This window comes from Lepisosteus platostomus, chromosome 26, assembly GCF_059453375.1.
Source record: "Lepisosteus platostomus isolate fLepPlt1 chromosome 26, fLepPlt1.hap1, whole genome shotgun sequence".
NCBI classification, from domain to species: domain Eukaryota; kingdom Metazoa; phylum Chordata; class Actinopteri; order Semionotiformes; family Lepisosteidae; genus Lepisosteus; species Lepisosteus platostomus.
Window position 1 is genome coordinate 4,712,303 of NC_142636.1, and position 16,672 is coordinate 4,728,974.

Genomic DNA, 16,672 nt, shown 5'->3' on the forward strand with positions numbered 1-16,672 from the left:
CCTACCGATACCTTGCACATTCTAGATGGCTAATTTTGCAGATTGGACTTGGATCAATTTTAATTATTGTTAAGACTTCTTATAGACAACTTAAACTGAGTTGAGACACTTACAACACGTACAACAGTGGGCTTGTTTTATTATTAAAATGTCTGACCTCCTCTCCACCCTACTCTGCTCTTCCTTACTTATTTCTACCTCACAGTGTAGTAATAACCTTCTGGTATGTTTGTTTCTAAAGGTTTGTTGACCAGTCATACTTTGGCACAGTTATACTACAATCTATTTTTCAATGATGTCACTAATTTTTCCTCCTTCTTTTGGTGATATGGGTTTTTGTATTTTGTATGAAAAAGGCTTTGCATGCATTAAAGCATTAATGATTTAAACATGGACTAGTAAGAAACAATTCGAAAGAAATGGACATTCCATAATGACCATGATCCAAAGCATATATCCAAAATCACAAAAACATCCAGTAGTTCACTCACACAAAGTGCATACAAAATAAATATTCTCAACCTATTTTAATCTCCAGACCTAATCTAATAAAAATATGTAGTTTCAACTTGACAAAGCAGTACATAAGATGATACAAAAGGGTTTGAAGGCACTAGAAGTGCAAAAACCTCAAAGCACACTAGAGGAAATTGTTTAAGTGATATGTCTACCAGAGGATAATTAACAAAATACTAACTAGAAAGATGTGATAAATCTCACCCTTGTATTTCCTGAGTTTATGACAACATTGTAAACAATTTGCTCTGTGCATTTAAGATTAATGTATGACATTTGTTTATTCTTTCAGTTGGATACACTATGCAATCCATATATCCTTCAATAACGTTACTGAATACTGTCCATGTATTATCAGGGATAATAAATCTGCCAGGCACATTACTTGTGATAAAGCCCTTCAACACTCTTATTTCTTTTCATACTCACCTCAGTTTTTCAAGTTTACAGTAGGGATTCGCCAGTGCATCACAGAGCATTTTCATTCCTGAATCCTCTAAGTTGTTGTTACTCAAATCCAGCTCTTTCAGGTGTGAAGAGTTTATACTGAGAGCCAAGGCCAGAGCCTCACAACACCCCTTTGTGAGATTGCATCTTTCCAACCTGTACAGTAAATTATGACATGTCAGAACAGTAATATATTTTCAAGACAACATAATTCATCCATCTGTTTTCTAACTACTTTATCCAATACAAGCTCACAGGGTAGCCAGAGACTATCCTAGCAAGCAACGTGCACAAGTGGGATACATACTGTATGAGATGGCCGTCTATCATAGGGCATATACAGACACAAGTACACATACACTCACATCAAGGTCTATTTTTCCAGAATCTAATTAACAAAGCAGACAACAAAATACATAAAACAATAAAAATAACAGACCATGTGGCATGTGCTTGTTATGCATTTATTGATATTAATGATCTTTGCAAATGATCATCAGAAATAAAGTTTAAATTAGCATGTTAAATCTTTCCTACAATAACAACAACAACAAGTGCTCATGGGAAATGTAGTTAAAACAAGGACATCAAAAGTTCTTCAAAATAACTGCAGCAAGTGACTGAGTTAAAAAAATAGAATATATGGAGTGGAAGGAAATTAAAATGGTTAAGTAAAGAAAGTAAAGGAAGAGAAAGAGATGTATTAAGGAAATGAAAAAGAGGCGTATTAAGGAAGAGAAAAAAGTATTATAAATAAAGATGTCTTCAGATGTTGGGGGGTGGTGGAGGGAGAAAAATAGATGCAAAAAATGTTTATGATGAAGGTTGATTACTGTTGTGTAACGTTTTTCAGTATCCACTACCAGCTATATAAATATATTTTATTCATAAATAACTTATTTTATAGTTATTATACTTCAGTTATTTTTATTTTCATCTTATACAATTCCCCTTTAGTTATATGACTCCATATGAATCTGAATATTCTACATTAAGTGGATTTAAAGAACTAGTACAACAGATTAAATTAAGCAGTTCAGGTTGGTGGCTGCATCAGCATGCAGCACCTATTACTGTTACGAACCCTGGCTCCCGGCAACGGAGGAGGCAGAAATAGGCGTAGCCCCTATCTATCAGTTCACCTATCAGTTTTCCCATTCACCACCACACCCCCGTCTCATCCTACTTAAACACCTGTCCTTCCCTAACTTGTTGCTCAGTATTGGTTTTCCCTATCGAGCTTCCTGGTTGCGCTTCTTCTACTCTGTGTTTGTCTTGGATTTCGGCTTTCGGTTTTTCCCTTTGGACTACGGCTTTTCGGATCTCGGCTTGGATTGGTGCTTTCGCTCTGTTTTGGATTTCTGGCTACCTCTGGATTCTCGGATTGCTCTACGGACTACGGCTTCGGATTACTCTTCGGCTTCGGTACACGTACCCTTTCGGATATCTGGCTTCCCCTGGACTCTCGGCTCGTTCCTACGATTACGGTTTGCTTTCGGATTACGACTTGGCTTTGTTCGCTCCTGCAAGTGGGTTCACTCACTCGTTCGGTCCCTGTTACCGAACTCGTAACAGAATACTGAGCCATTTAACTCGTAACAATTACATGTTCTCTTGCAGATTAAATTAGGATACTGTTGGACTAACGTCTAATCCACTACAAGTGCCACATATCAATCTTCTTTGGGTAGTGAAAAGGTAAATTCAGAATGACAAATAATACCACCAGACTATTGCAGGGCACACACAGACACAAATACACACTCTCACACCAGGGCCTGTTTCTCCTCAGAAGCAAATTAGCCTACCAGTATCCTTTTGGACCTTTTTATCTTATCCTTTTGAAACCTATGGTGAGAACATATACTCCACACAGATAGCACCCCATGTTCAGAACTGAATACATAGATCTACAAGGCAGGAATGCTAATGGCAGTACCACCATGCTGCAGTTACTATTAAAGTATCAGAAACAATATGACAACATGACAAATTTAAAATACAACATGTATTTTTTTAATTACTTTCAAATGAACACAGAGACAATGTTGTGGAAAGGCACAGATCACAGAATGGTTAGTAAAGTTTCAAATCCCTTGAATATCCCTTGCAAAATGGTCAATTAAGAAGTGGAAGTTGTAAAGGATCACCAAGACCTTGCTCAGATCAAGTCATTTCTATAAATGTGATGGCTGATCTAAAAGGACACTGATCAGCGAGGTAATCAAGATGCTAATGGCAACTTTGAAAGATCTGGTCAAATCTTTGACTGGTCAAAGCATGCCATGGAAATATCCTAAGCACAAATCTGGCCTCTATGGCAGGAATGCAAGTAGGAAGCCATTACTGAAAAAAAGCAACAAAGCAATTAAGTGATACTGCATACATTACTCTTGGTAAGAGATTTACTCTTGGTATAAACCCAATGCAGCACATCACCCAAAGAATGCCATGCCTACTATGAAGCATGATGGTGGAAGTATCATTTTGAGGGGATGTTTCTCACTGGCAGGGATTTGGGCATTTATCAGGATAGAAGGGAAAGTGAATGGAGCAAAATAAAGAAAATACCTTTAGAAATACCTGTGCCCTCAGCAAGAAAGCTGAATCTGGGACAAAATTTCACCTTTTACATGCCAAAGACCTGAAGCAAACTTACAAAGTTACACTAGAGTGACTAAAGAATAAAAATGAAAATGTTCTTGTCTCAGAGTAACAGCCAAAATCTAACTGAAAGGTTGTGAAAGGTTGTGACATGACTTGAATGAATGGCTGACCATCAAAGCTCCCCAAGAAACAATTTTGTATTGAAAATGGTCACAAATTGTCACATTTAGGTGTGCAAGGTAAAGACCTATCCCAACAAAATCACAGCTATACATGTTTCCATGAAGTTACTCAAGGGCTGGAAACTCATTCAATTATGCTATTTCAGTTTCACATTTTACTGTATATATTTTCTAAATCAAAATATTTTTTCCCTTAAAAGTGTAAAGTATGTTATGTAGCTAATAGGAAAAGAAATCTTCAAAAATACAAGAATCTCTGAGGCACTGACACAACAAAAGGTAAAACATTCAAGGGGGTGTAGACTTTCTATAAGCATGTACTGTAGATGTTATTATATGTAGATAATTGTAATATACTGTTACAAAATTTATTTTTAAATAGTCTGTTGTTTCTTTTCTAGAGCTCATTATACCTTGATACAGTGTTGATACTGTCTTACAAGTGCCCTTCTTTTAAGCCAGGATACAAATCTGTATAATTTGATTTAGTTAAACATTTGAATCATGTTCCTTGATCTCTTTCAGAAAGTACTGAAACATGTGTAGATTTTAGAAAAAAAGTATTGGTTTGCCAAGCCGTACATGTCAAGGGTCTGAAAATTTAAAATATTTCCCTTTTCCATTATTGTACAGAATGAGTTAATTCCTCTGGGAGAACTCTCGGCAGAAATGCTGGATTCCATTTATTGTGGAATTCTCAGACTAAGCGTGTTCTCACCTAGTTTGGTTATGTGTCCTTAGAATAAGGAGATAGATTTGCAGTCACTTGTGGGCATCCATGCTGTAAGAAGGAAAATTTAGCACTGAGCAGTATTTTTTTATTTAGAATGCTGGTTGTATTTTCTCTTTTTGACCCGTTTAGGTGTTGCTCAGTGTTTCAGATTACTGGGCTAGCATTCTGGGTTTCTCAGAGTATAAAACATAGACTTCTGGAAAACATAGTTTTGTACATATGTTTTTCATGTTATGTTTATCTAATTCCATATGTTGTACATATTTTGTTCAATGGTTTGTACTGGTTATTTGTATTTTATTTTCAATAAATGTTTGTTTTCTCCAGGTTTATTATTATTACTATTTCACCAGCATATTACCACAGAATAAAATGGTCTGACATGCTGTTTCTCATGTGCATTGAATTATGCGTACCACTTGAGTGTATTTGCATTATATTTAAAAGATCTACAGTATATTTTCCTGACTTCCCTAATTACCATTACAATTTTGAGACATTCTGAATTGTAAAATTCAAATTGTCAATTCTTGATTATCAAAGAAACACCTTTGAAGGTTACAGGATTTAATTCCACTCAAACTTCATTTCTTCTACTATAATCCTGACAAACTCACCTCAGTTTCTCCAGTTTGCAATTTTGATCCTTCAGTCCAGCAGAGAGAAGGTTCCCACCTGAGTCTTCCAGGTTATTATTACTCAGGTCTATCTCTATCAAGTCTGAAGTATTCGATCTGAGAGCTGAGGACAGAATTTCACATATATCCTTGTTCAGATTACAGCGTTCAAGCCTGTATAATGAAAAAGTTGTATTAGAAAAAAATATTTCAAATATCTACACAAAATATTTTTGAAGAATAATGTGAAGTCGTTTCTTGAAGTGATGGAGACTTCCTCATGATTTTTCGGATCATTTTTTTATTTGGTTATTTTTTAACTGAGTACAGTACATTTGATATTTTGGATTGTCTGTTTTTTACAAATTTTAATTAAAATATTCTTTCAAGTTCATATTTTGTCACCATTTGATAAGACTAATGAAATGACATTTAATATTCAGCAAATTTACTATTCCTGAATAGTTACTGAACTATTACTTTATTCTCATTTATTATTTAGAACAGGTTTTGGCCTTCTTTCCCACTGTACAATCTTCAATATTCAGTATGTACTGCTCAATTAACCATCATTACTAGTGGATTCCATTATTTTAAACATGGATATTAGTTGAAATAATGGAACACACAAAACCAAACAGAACAAAGAATCATGATATGTTTTCAGTATAAATTGTCACACAGTGTCAGAATGAAAACCCCAAGCACTAACTCTCTTCTATCACTGTTGACAAATATCCCCTTCTGTGGGATATTCTCCTGTAGCTGTAGTTATTTTAAGTGTTCTGCTACCTCAGCTCCTTTTCTACAGAAGAAGTTGATTCCATCCCTCAGATGTCAGTCTTACTTCTAAATAACATCTAACTTTTAATATAATCTCTTGGCTGTCAGCATTACCCCTGAATGATTTCTGACCAAGAGGGTCATTTTCATGTAGATGACAAGTTACAGTCATTGCAGTGTATAAGATGTATAGATTAGTTTTTGCTGCAATTTAGCATGTTGTAAGTAATGCAGTCCAAAATTACAGATGGATCAGCCAGGTACAACAGGCCCATTTCCAGAATAAAGTTCTTTACAGAAATGAATTCCTGGTTTCAGGACATTTATTAGATAAATTAGTTTGCAATGATCAGAACATATATATATATTATTACATAGATAAGAATGATTTATTTAATACTTAGTAATATATAATGGTTGGTACTGAGCTTTCAGGATGGGAAAATTTATTCAATAGTTTGTAGCAAGCACCTTGATACTAACTGTTCTCTTATATCACTGACATACTCACTTAAGTTTTTCTAATTTACAGTTTGGATCCTTCAGTCCAGTAGAGAAGAGTGTCACTCCAGAATCCCCTAGGTCATTATTACTCATGTCTAGCTCTTTCAGGTAAGAGCTGAAAGTTGAAGTCAGTATTTCACAGCATTCCTGGGAGAGATTGCAGGCATCCAGTCTGCAAAATAAATTAGTTAAAAAGTCATTTTTTTATAAGGAAGGCAGTCTTTTAGTGTACCACATAAGAAAACAATAAGATTATGCAGTCCATCAGTAGACCATGCTATTTTTAGGAGTTGTGCATGGATAATGAAAATATAACAGTTTTTCTCCACTTCCAATCCCTAAAAAGTAAATCAATCAGGCCTCACTTCTCTGTTTGTCTGCCACTACAGGTGAACTAAAATTACTGTAGATCTCTCTGTACTCATATAGCATATGCCTTAATTTCTGGAAGCTGTATGAATTTTCCTGTACTTGTGAAAAGCATCTACACTGAAGTTTGTCCCAGACACATTCAGAAAATCCATGGAATCAATATTTAATGTACTGCTACAAAATGGTGGATGGGGATGGAATCACACCATCAAAAGATTACATGTGTTCAATGTCATTGAAGCAGGTACATTTCCTACACTTTTTGGAAAACTAAAGATGGAAATCTTATTAGGTTGCAGAAAAGGTCACTACCTATACTGCCACCATATAAATAATAATAATAATAATAATAATAATAATAATAATAATAATAATAGTTACACATTTTCACCCAATAATTCCCCTAAAGGCAACAACAATGGCAATGCTGAAAACATTTGACCATGCAACGAACTGGCTACACTGAAATTAACCAATCTAGAAAAAATAAAAAAGTTAAATGTAATGCTTCCCCAGATCTCCAAAATTACATTCCATTTACATCCCAAAAATATAGTGCTGCTAGACAACCAACAAAATCCTAAAATTCTCAGCAGACCATGACTTAACAACTGACTTTCACCCCCTCCTATTCTTGGGCACCTATCGGCATCCTTTCAACTCAAAGGACTCCCTTGTTGATGAATTGCTGACAGGTTGCAAAGCAATAATATAATTTAGGGATTTGCCAGCCCGTCACCTCGCCGGTCCCAGACAGACCTGCACACAATCCAAACAAGACTGCCAATTTCAATTAACAAACACAGCAAGATATGACACTCCCACCCTTAATAAGAAACATAATATTTTGTTAAAACAAAGTAGGCTGTTGACAAGAAAAATGCCACTAAACTCAAATCAGCTTACAGAAAAAGTTTCCCAAAGCTAAGCACATGACATGGCATCAGCTACAACATCCTCCACACCATTCTTGTGTCAAATTCCTAATTTCCTGTAACATAAGTGTTCAGCACATCAATCATTATCATAATTATATCTATACATACTATGAAGAAAAGTCTAACTTCACCAGTATCTGTACCACTAGCATCTACCTCAGCAAGCACGTAAGGCAATCAACAATCAAATGGTTTAGTTTATGACAGTAAAAACACTGTAGTTTTTCCTAAGTGCATAGAGAAACAGACCTTGAGTTTAGACCAGATGTCACAGTACATGTTCAAACTGTTAAGTTTTTATCATTTCCCTGAGAGGAGGTTTGAACAGAAGTAATAAACACATCTTATGTGTTAACACAAACTCGCAACTATCACAACTACTACATACTGCACGCAACTACACACAAGCCACCACACCGTACCATGGTATGTGATTGGCTGGCCAAAATGACCGACAGGGGCACTCGTGGTGCATTGGTCGGTAGTGAAAAGATTTAATCATTTAATCTCTTTACTGTGCACATTTTAATCTTTTTAGTATTGGATATTTTTATGGAATTTTACAACTAAAGGGAAATTTTAGTAGCTGAGCATAAAAAGAAGAGGAGCATAATACATCTGAAGGTCATAAATGATATTAATTTAGGAACATAAACATATTATGTAAACTGTAAATTGCTGGAATTGGTAGTTTAAAGAAAAAAATACACAGCAGTATTTAATTTCTCCCTAAACATTTTAAGCATCAAAGTCTTACATGTGGTTATTTCGGAAACTTTTTTACATGCTCCTTCTGACCATATTACTGTACGTTTATATACTTTGTGAAAAGTGATCATTTCTGCGAATACGCTCGTTATCGGGATAAACAAAAGCATACCTTTAGAATTTGATTAATAATGTATTATGTATTATGGAATCGCAAATCTAAAGAAATTAATAATGATATAATTATATCCATGTTCTGTAGCACAAACAGTAGTATAAGACTTTCTATTGATATGTGTACAGCTATTTGCTACATCGCTATGTTATGTCGCTGTGTCTGTGGTGTGAAAGCTTAAGTGTCTGACTTATACGTGTGAGGTCAGGTGTTCAAATCCAGCAATTGCTATGAGTTTTCTTTTAACAAATAAAAATTTCTTTGAAAAACTAAAATAGCAAATATTTTAGATTGACTATATTGACACTATATTGACATTTTTTATATTTCTAAATATCACAACATGTTCGTACTGTATGTACACAGCGGTACCGCAAGATGTAGGGCGCAAACCCACGTGAGCCCGAAAGCTCTACATCATTAATACTGTAATATCTTCTGTGTCGCATTAACAAGTTTAAAAGGAGGAGACACTTCAGTTCATAGAACTGAAGTTCACTCTTCAGTTCATAGAGAAATTTCATCAGAGCCTCACAACATTGTTCAATAATACTCTTCTTGTGTCTAATTTTTAGTTAAGCAGGATTCAAGCAGGATTTCAGATGAAAGATAGTGACGTCAAGCAAGCCCAAATCAAAGTTGAACCCATTCAAAGTCTACATTACATTTTAGCGTTTCATTTTGAGCTGAAGACCCTCACACCTGAAGAAGTCTTCACAGCCGAAACGTTGCATTTTCTCTTTTCTCTTTTCAGCATGAAATAAACCTATTACTTGTCCCTTTGCAGACTACGCAGGCTGAAGTAGTCTTGTACAGTGATAGACGTGGGTAATGTCATCCCCATTAAACAATGTGCTTATCGCGCCAATCCTGCTAAACTAAAAGTGTGTATTGTCTGTTTAGGGTTCTGTAGCATTCCAGTTTATGTTGTGTTCCTACTTGCAAAACAGCAATTACAAACATTAAAATCATACTTGCTTTATACTGTCTAACTGAGCAATCTTGCTTTATAAAATATACAGACTTTTTCATGTTTAATGTGTACGATGCTGTAATACAGTTTAAAATAATTAGAAGTCTAAACAGTATCAACTTGAATTCTAATCTTTATTAATATAACTATCAGGTGATATTAAATAAATACAGCTTTTTAGTATAGATTACACTTTTCTAAAACGTATTTAGAAAAATTAGAGAAGATTACAATCTAATCTTTCCACATTTGATCCCAAGAGGAAGTACAATACACTCCTGCTTTGTTTAGCGATGGTATGAAAAATAAATCTAAATGGTGAGAAAGCTATGCTGAAAGTTTATTAAGATACTTAGAAGACAAAGATAACGATTTACATTGCATTGTCAGATAGTGAATCAATAAAGACATTTAGTGAAACAAGCGTTTGCAATTTAAATCAAAATGGGGGTAACGGGGACTCGTATTATTTCTCTCTTCTCTCTCTTATTATCAAAACTCATTCAATTGTGGTTCTATTGGTTTCAAAGAGGGCTTCTAGTTGGGAATTCAGGTAGATTGCCAGGCGAAAGGATTAGTAAATATATTTTGTTAAAGCAAGTCAGTTTTTTGCGACACATGTAGCGGAGCTAGTGTGGTGACGTCAGCGCCCTCACTGCGCGTAGCAGGGACCTCAGCTGCCTGTGCTGGGGGAGGTCTCCTTTAGCTCACGTGGTTGGTGCCCTGTTGCGTTACGCTGGGGAAACCCAAGTTCGCGCCCTAGGTGTGGGGACGGAACAGGCGGCAGGGGACACGACCCCACACGGAACCGCGATGATCAGGGCTGGCAAAACCGTAAGGGCCTACTCACACCTGGACAAGGCTGGCAGCACCGTAAGAATTATGTTTTTCGACTTCTCCAGTGCCTTCAATAGCATCCAGCCCTTACTTCTAAGGAGGAAGCTGGAGGAGATGCAGGTCGATGCCTCCATGACCTCATGGATCACCGATTACCTGACAGGCAGACCACAGTCTGTGAGACTTCAGAACTATGTGTCTGAACAGGTAATGAGTAACACAGGGGCTCCTCAGGGGATGGTTCTTTCTCCATTCCTCCTCACCCTCTATATTTCGGACTTTAAGTACAACTCAAAGTCATGTCACCTGCAGAAGTTCTCAGATGACTCTGCAATTGTGGGATGTATCAAGGGTGGGCAGGAGGAGGAGTACAGAGGACTGGTCAGCAGCTTTGTGGAGTGGTTTGGGGAGAACCACTTGGAACTGAATGTAACAAAGACAAAGGAACTGGTGGTAGATTTCAGGAGGAAAAAGGTCAAACCTACTCCTGTCTACATCCATGGGAGTGGCGTGGAGATGGTGGACTCTTACAAGTACCTGGGAGTGCACATTGATGATAGACTGGAATTGTCTAAGAACATCGAGGCCATCTAAAAGAAGGGACAGAGCCGACTTTACTTCTTGAGGAGGCTCAGGTCCTTCAATGTATGTAGTAAGATGCTACATATGTTCTATCAGTCGGTGGTAGCGAGCGCTATTTTCTACGCAGTGCTATGCTGGGGCCCTGGGATTAGAGCAGTGGATTCTAAAAGGCTGAACCAGCTCATCAGGAGAGCAAGCTCTGTCATTGGGTCTGACCTGGACCCCTTTGAGGTAGTGGCTGAGAGGAGAATGGTGTCCAAACTAGAGGCCATCATGGACAACATCTCCCTCTATGACAGGCTTGTAGAAATGAAGAGCACGTTCAGCAATAGAATGACTAATCCAAGGTGCGACAGGGAGCGCTACAGGAGGTCATTCTTGCCTTCTGCCATAAGAATGTACAACACATCCACCTTGCGTCTGGGCAGAGGCAACATTGACAGTGACCTGCTTCTGGCCTGAGCACATCTACTGCTACATCTGTTCTTTTTCTTTTCCCATTTACAACCGTTTTTTGTGCAATATATGCCAGGGACCCGTGCAATACATTTATATTTATATTTATATCTATATTTACATCTATATTTAAATCTGGGGATTCAGATGGAGTTTTCACCCAGTTCACTCCTTCTGCTATAAGCCTTGCCTTTGCTGCTGTGTGTTTTGGATCGTTGCCCTGAAAGAAACGGTGCCTTGATCCAAAGTGCTCCCTGATATATGGGGCGGCATGCTGTTTGACCACGACTTCCTCAAAGAATTCACAATCCATAATTCCTTCGAAAATAAGAAGTGGTCCCGGGCCTCTTCTAGATATACCTCCCCAGACGTGAACCTTCAGTGGATGTTTTGGCTTTGGCTTGTTCACATGCGATTTGACATGTTCCTTGTAACTACACTGCTGTCAATATTGTAGCAATAGACAAAATTAAACAAAATGTAATGTAGGGATTTCTATACGTCTTTATCTAGTGGTTACATTAGTGACAAAGGCTAAACCGACCTGCCTGCCACACACACAAACATGCCTTAGGATGGTGATGTTACTGCTTTCATATGAATCCTTTCATATGGAAACATTTTGACACTGCGCTTAACAATCTTAGAAAGATCACAAACCAAGCCTGTTTTTTGCCTAAAAAAATCACGCCCGATAAAGTGAAGTAGCATTAACTAGCAAAGGTGTTTCGTAGATGTAGGCATAGTACGTAATTCAGGCTTTATGAACTCTAGTAATTAATAACCCTAATTAATAGAATACCAGGTGTAAGTTCATAAAGCCTGAATTACGTACTATGCCTATATCTGTGAAACACTTGATCATCTACTTCAAAGATTTCAGTGCTTATATTCTAATCGCAGTGGGGGCAGGGTGTGTGGGGACAGGTTTATGCTGAAATTGCATTTGGGATCTGTGTTCTTCATAACTGAAACATTTTCTCTGAAAGCATTTTCTTCCCATTTTAGCTGATCTTTTGCTGCCTACGCATGCTTACACAGCTCCCTCGGTAAATTATCATACTTGACTGAGAAAGCTTTAGAAAACTTAACATTTTTCTTATCAACAAATTGTAAATACGATGTTTACATTGGCGTTATTAAATTTTCACTTAAGTGTAAGGAGGAGTGTCAGCTGTCAATGAGAGCAGACCCCCCCCCCCCCTTAGGCTGGGCAAACGATTTTTTATTTTTTTTAATTTAAAGAATTAGATATAATGATGTGCTCCTGCTTAACTTAGACATTGCATGACTTTAAAAGCTATAAAAGCAGCTTTCGATAGTTAATAACCAATTTTTATATGCTAAAAACTGGTGATTTTTCTTCCTCGTCATCAGATCTTTCTTGGAAAAATGTATTTTATGTGTTACAAAAAACTGACTTGCTTTAACAAAATATATTTACAAATCCTTTCGCCTGGCAATCTACCTGAATGCCCAACTTTCTGAGAAGCCATCCATGAAACCATGTTTGCTGATATTATTACTGACAATAAATATTATTGACACGATATTGTCATTACAAATATATCCCATATGGTGTACGTGTTACTGAAGCTAAAAGTTTAGCCTTTGACACTAATGTAACCATTAAATAAAGACATACATATAGAAATCCCTACGTTAAAAACTGTATATGGCTGGTATTGGTATTTTAAAGAAAAAATACACACCAGTATTCCACTTTCTCCCTAAACATTTTAAGCATTAAAGTCTTACATGTGGTTAATTAGGAAACGTTTTTATGTGCTTCTTCTGACCTTATTAAGTTTATATTAAGTTTAAGTACCTGCAGGCACTTTTCCTGTCCATGGGGGGAAGGGGGACTGACTCAATAGAAGGTTAGCCTATTCTACTCTGAGAATGTAGAGGGGGAGGAAATGTGCCCACGGTCATTTAATTAGTATTAACATTTGCACTGATTCCCTTGCAAAGATATGGACAGGAGAATATTCGTGCGTGGTCAAACAAATAGCATAAAAATTACTCTCACAGCTCACAGCTCTAGAAGGTTTCGTGAAAATGCTACAGGCATGCCAAAATCATTTTTGAACTTCAAGCTAACTTTACCCTGTTTTGCACTGTCAGATTGTGAATCAAAAAAGGCATTTAATTAAACATGCGTTTGCGTTAGACATGCAATACACTTCCTTGTGATCATCTTTGATGATCTTAGTTTTTTTTAAACTTTTTAATTATACACTTTAAACACTTTAATTTTGTAAACGCAACACACATTCTGTACAGATACAGTACAATCATATTCTCCTGTCTTCCCGTGGTGTAAAACGAATTAGCAGGTGATTGAGATAATGCATCGCCCACTCAGTGGAATGTTCTCATTTACAAGTGTAAAATAAGTTGATAATTCTTAATAATTCCGTGTCGCATTAACTAACTCTTCAGTTTATTCCACCAGACAGTACATGAATATAATTATATCGTTATTAATTTGTTTAGATACCCGATTCCATATTATATTCCCTGTTAATCAAATTTTAAAAGTATGTTTTTGTTTACGTCGATAATGAGCGAATTCACAGAAAGGCTTTAAAGACTATCATGTTTCACAAAGTATATTCACAAAATAACCACATGTAAGACTTTGATGCTTAAAATGTTTAAGGAGAAAGTGGAATACTGGTGTGTATTTTTTCTTTAAAATACCAATACCAGCCATATACAATCTACATGATATGTTTATGTTCCTAAATTAATACAGTTTATGAGCATGTGAAAGGCATGGCAAATCGGAGATTCTCAAAACTTACTTTGTGTGATTGGAAACGAATATGTGATCGGATCAACGAAATGCTGTGGTGTTACTTTTTCTCAATGAAAAAATAGTCTTTTCATTTTCAAAGACGGTTACAAAGAAAGTGGACCAGGGTAATACTTTGAGCTTACAGCTTGTCCAAGGTCATTCATTATTAATATTGTTAGTAATATCTTCAGTAAAGACTTTGATGGATAAAATATTCCTGCATCTCTCTCTCTCATCCTAGCATTAATCTCACATCAACAGGGTCCACTTGTCGGGATGCCCGTCTCCATTTGGTGGTTTGAACCATATCTTTGAGCTGACATTGCCATTAAATGCGACCGAGAATACTCCAACCAGCGCGTCACTCCACCTGCCGTCGGAGTGGGGAGGGGGGGAAGAACAAAGTAATGTAGCCAATTCATAGAGGGGGATTATTAGGAGGCATGGGAAATTTGGCCAGGACGCCAGGGTTACACCCCTACTCTTTTCGAGAAACACCCTGGGATTTTTAATGACCACAGAGTCAGGACCTCGGATTTACATGTCATCCAAAAGACGGCGCTTGTTTACAGTATAGTGTCCCCGTCACTATTCTGGGGCATTAGAACCCACATGGACTGCAGGGTGAGCGCCCCCTCCTGGCCTCACTAACACCTCTTCCAGCAGCAACCTTGGTTTTTCCCAGGAGGTCTCCCATCCAGGTACTGACTAGGCTAAAATATTTCTTTATAATTAAAATATTTATGATAAAGGTGGTAGGTTGTGTACTTTTGTCCAACTGAGCAATGTTGCTTTTATAAAATATACCAACTTTTTAATGTTTAATAATTAACATGCTGTAATACACAGTTTAAAGTTAAAAGTCTAAAGAGTATACAACTTAAATTCTTAATTGGATAAAGATTGTCCCTCAGCAGTGATCAGGATTTGAAACTGGGTGTTTTCTGGTGACAGCTCAAATACTATACATGAGAGGGTAAGCATTATAAGCTCCACCTGACGGTTTTGCAAGGGGATTCCAGATTATTAACATAATCGAATTTGCATAAGGTACAGCGCAGTATACTGCGAAACGCCCACCATGTTCTACCGCAGCATACCCCGCTTGTTTAGAATGGCTGCATCTGTACTATAATATATATGAATATAGCAGATTTACACAGTTTAAACGTGTACTGCTTTTATGCTAAAATATACCAGATAAGAATACGTACAGATGCAGCCATTCAAAACAAGCGATACCGCATTATCATGCGGTGTGCTTGTCGCGGTGTAACGCAAGTTACCATATTAATACTATATATTCTCACATAGTACCGCATGGTACCACAAGTAAAATAATAGTATCTGGAATTTCTGCAAGGTGGAGCTAATAAACCTCAACCTCTCATGTTTAAGCTGTCACCATCAAAGTCTTTTAGATATTACTAATAGTTTTAATAATGAATGACCTTGAACAAGCTGTAAACTCAAAGTATTGTCCAAAGTATGGTCCAAATTCTTTTTTTCATTGACCGTCTTTATAAAAGTAACACCACAGCATTTCATTGATCCAATCAAGCATTTGTTTCCAATCACGCAAAGTACAGTAATTTTTGAGAATCTCTGATTCGCCATGCCTTTCACATGGTCATAAAAGATATTAATTTAGCAACATAAACATATTACTGTATGCAAACTGTACTGTATACAGTATGTATATGTATATTTAATGTCTTTACTGTGCCCGTTTAAGTATTGAATATTTATATGGAATTTGACCACTGATGGGAAATTTTAGTAGCTGAGCATAAAAAGAATAGGAGCATAATGCGTGTGAAGGCCATAAACGATATTAATTTTGGAACATAAACATACAGTATTACAGTATGTAAACTGTATATGGCTGGTCTCTGTACTTTAAAGAAAAAATACAAACCAGTATTCCATTTCTCCCTAAACATTTTAAGCATCGAAGTCTTTAACTAACATGTGAAATGACGTGTATAAAAAGTGGTAGTTTTAAGCTGTTCTGCAAAGACGCTCGATACCGGAGCAAACAAGCATACTTTTAGAATTTAAATGATAGGGAATATAATATGGAATCGTGTATCTAAAGAAATTAAAAATGATATAATTATATTCATGTACTGCAACACAAGAATAGTATATGCTGTACAATGTCTGTTGATACTGTATGTGTAGGGCTGTTCCACCACTCCTTCTGTGACCTTGCGAGTGGTGCTGTGGTCTAAGTGACAGGTTGGCTGTTCAAATCCAGCCAGTACCATGACTTTTCTTTTAACAAACATTTCTTTGAAAAAATAAAATAGCAATATTATGGACAAATAATTGACTTTTTATATTTCATGTTCTTTTCATAACATGTTCGAATGTAAGTCATTTTTTAATAACAGTGAATAGTCACCTTCTTTCCTTCTGACAACGGTTCCTGCTTTT

At 36.6% G+C, this 16,672-nt stretch overlaps 1 protein-coding gene across 2 annotated transcripts in view; it reads right to left on the bottom strand.

The window, feature by feature from the left end:
• LOC148639748 (NLR family CARD domain-containing protein 3-like) overlaps nucleotides 1-16,672 on the bottom strand; it is a 98,008-nt gene that overhangs the window by 49,595 nt on the left and 31,741 nt on the right. For both annotated transcript variants that reach the window (XM_088620910.1, XM_088620911.1), the window contains 3 exons: nucleotides 6,397-6,561; nucleotides 5,103-5,276; nucleotides 946-1,119 (listed from right to left, as the gene is read on the bottom strand). In XM_088620910.1, coding sequence (XP_088477036.1) covers nucleotides 946-1,119; nucleotides 5,103-5,276; nucleotides 6,397-6,561 — 513 coding nt within the window. The remainder of the gene's footprint in view (nucleotides 1-945; nucleotides 1,120-5,102; nucleotides 5,277-6,396; nucleotides 6,562-16,672) is intronic.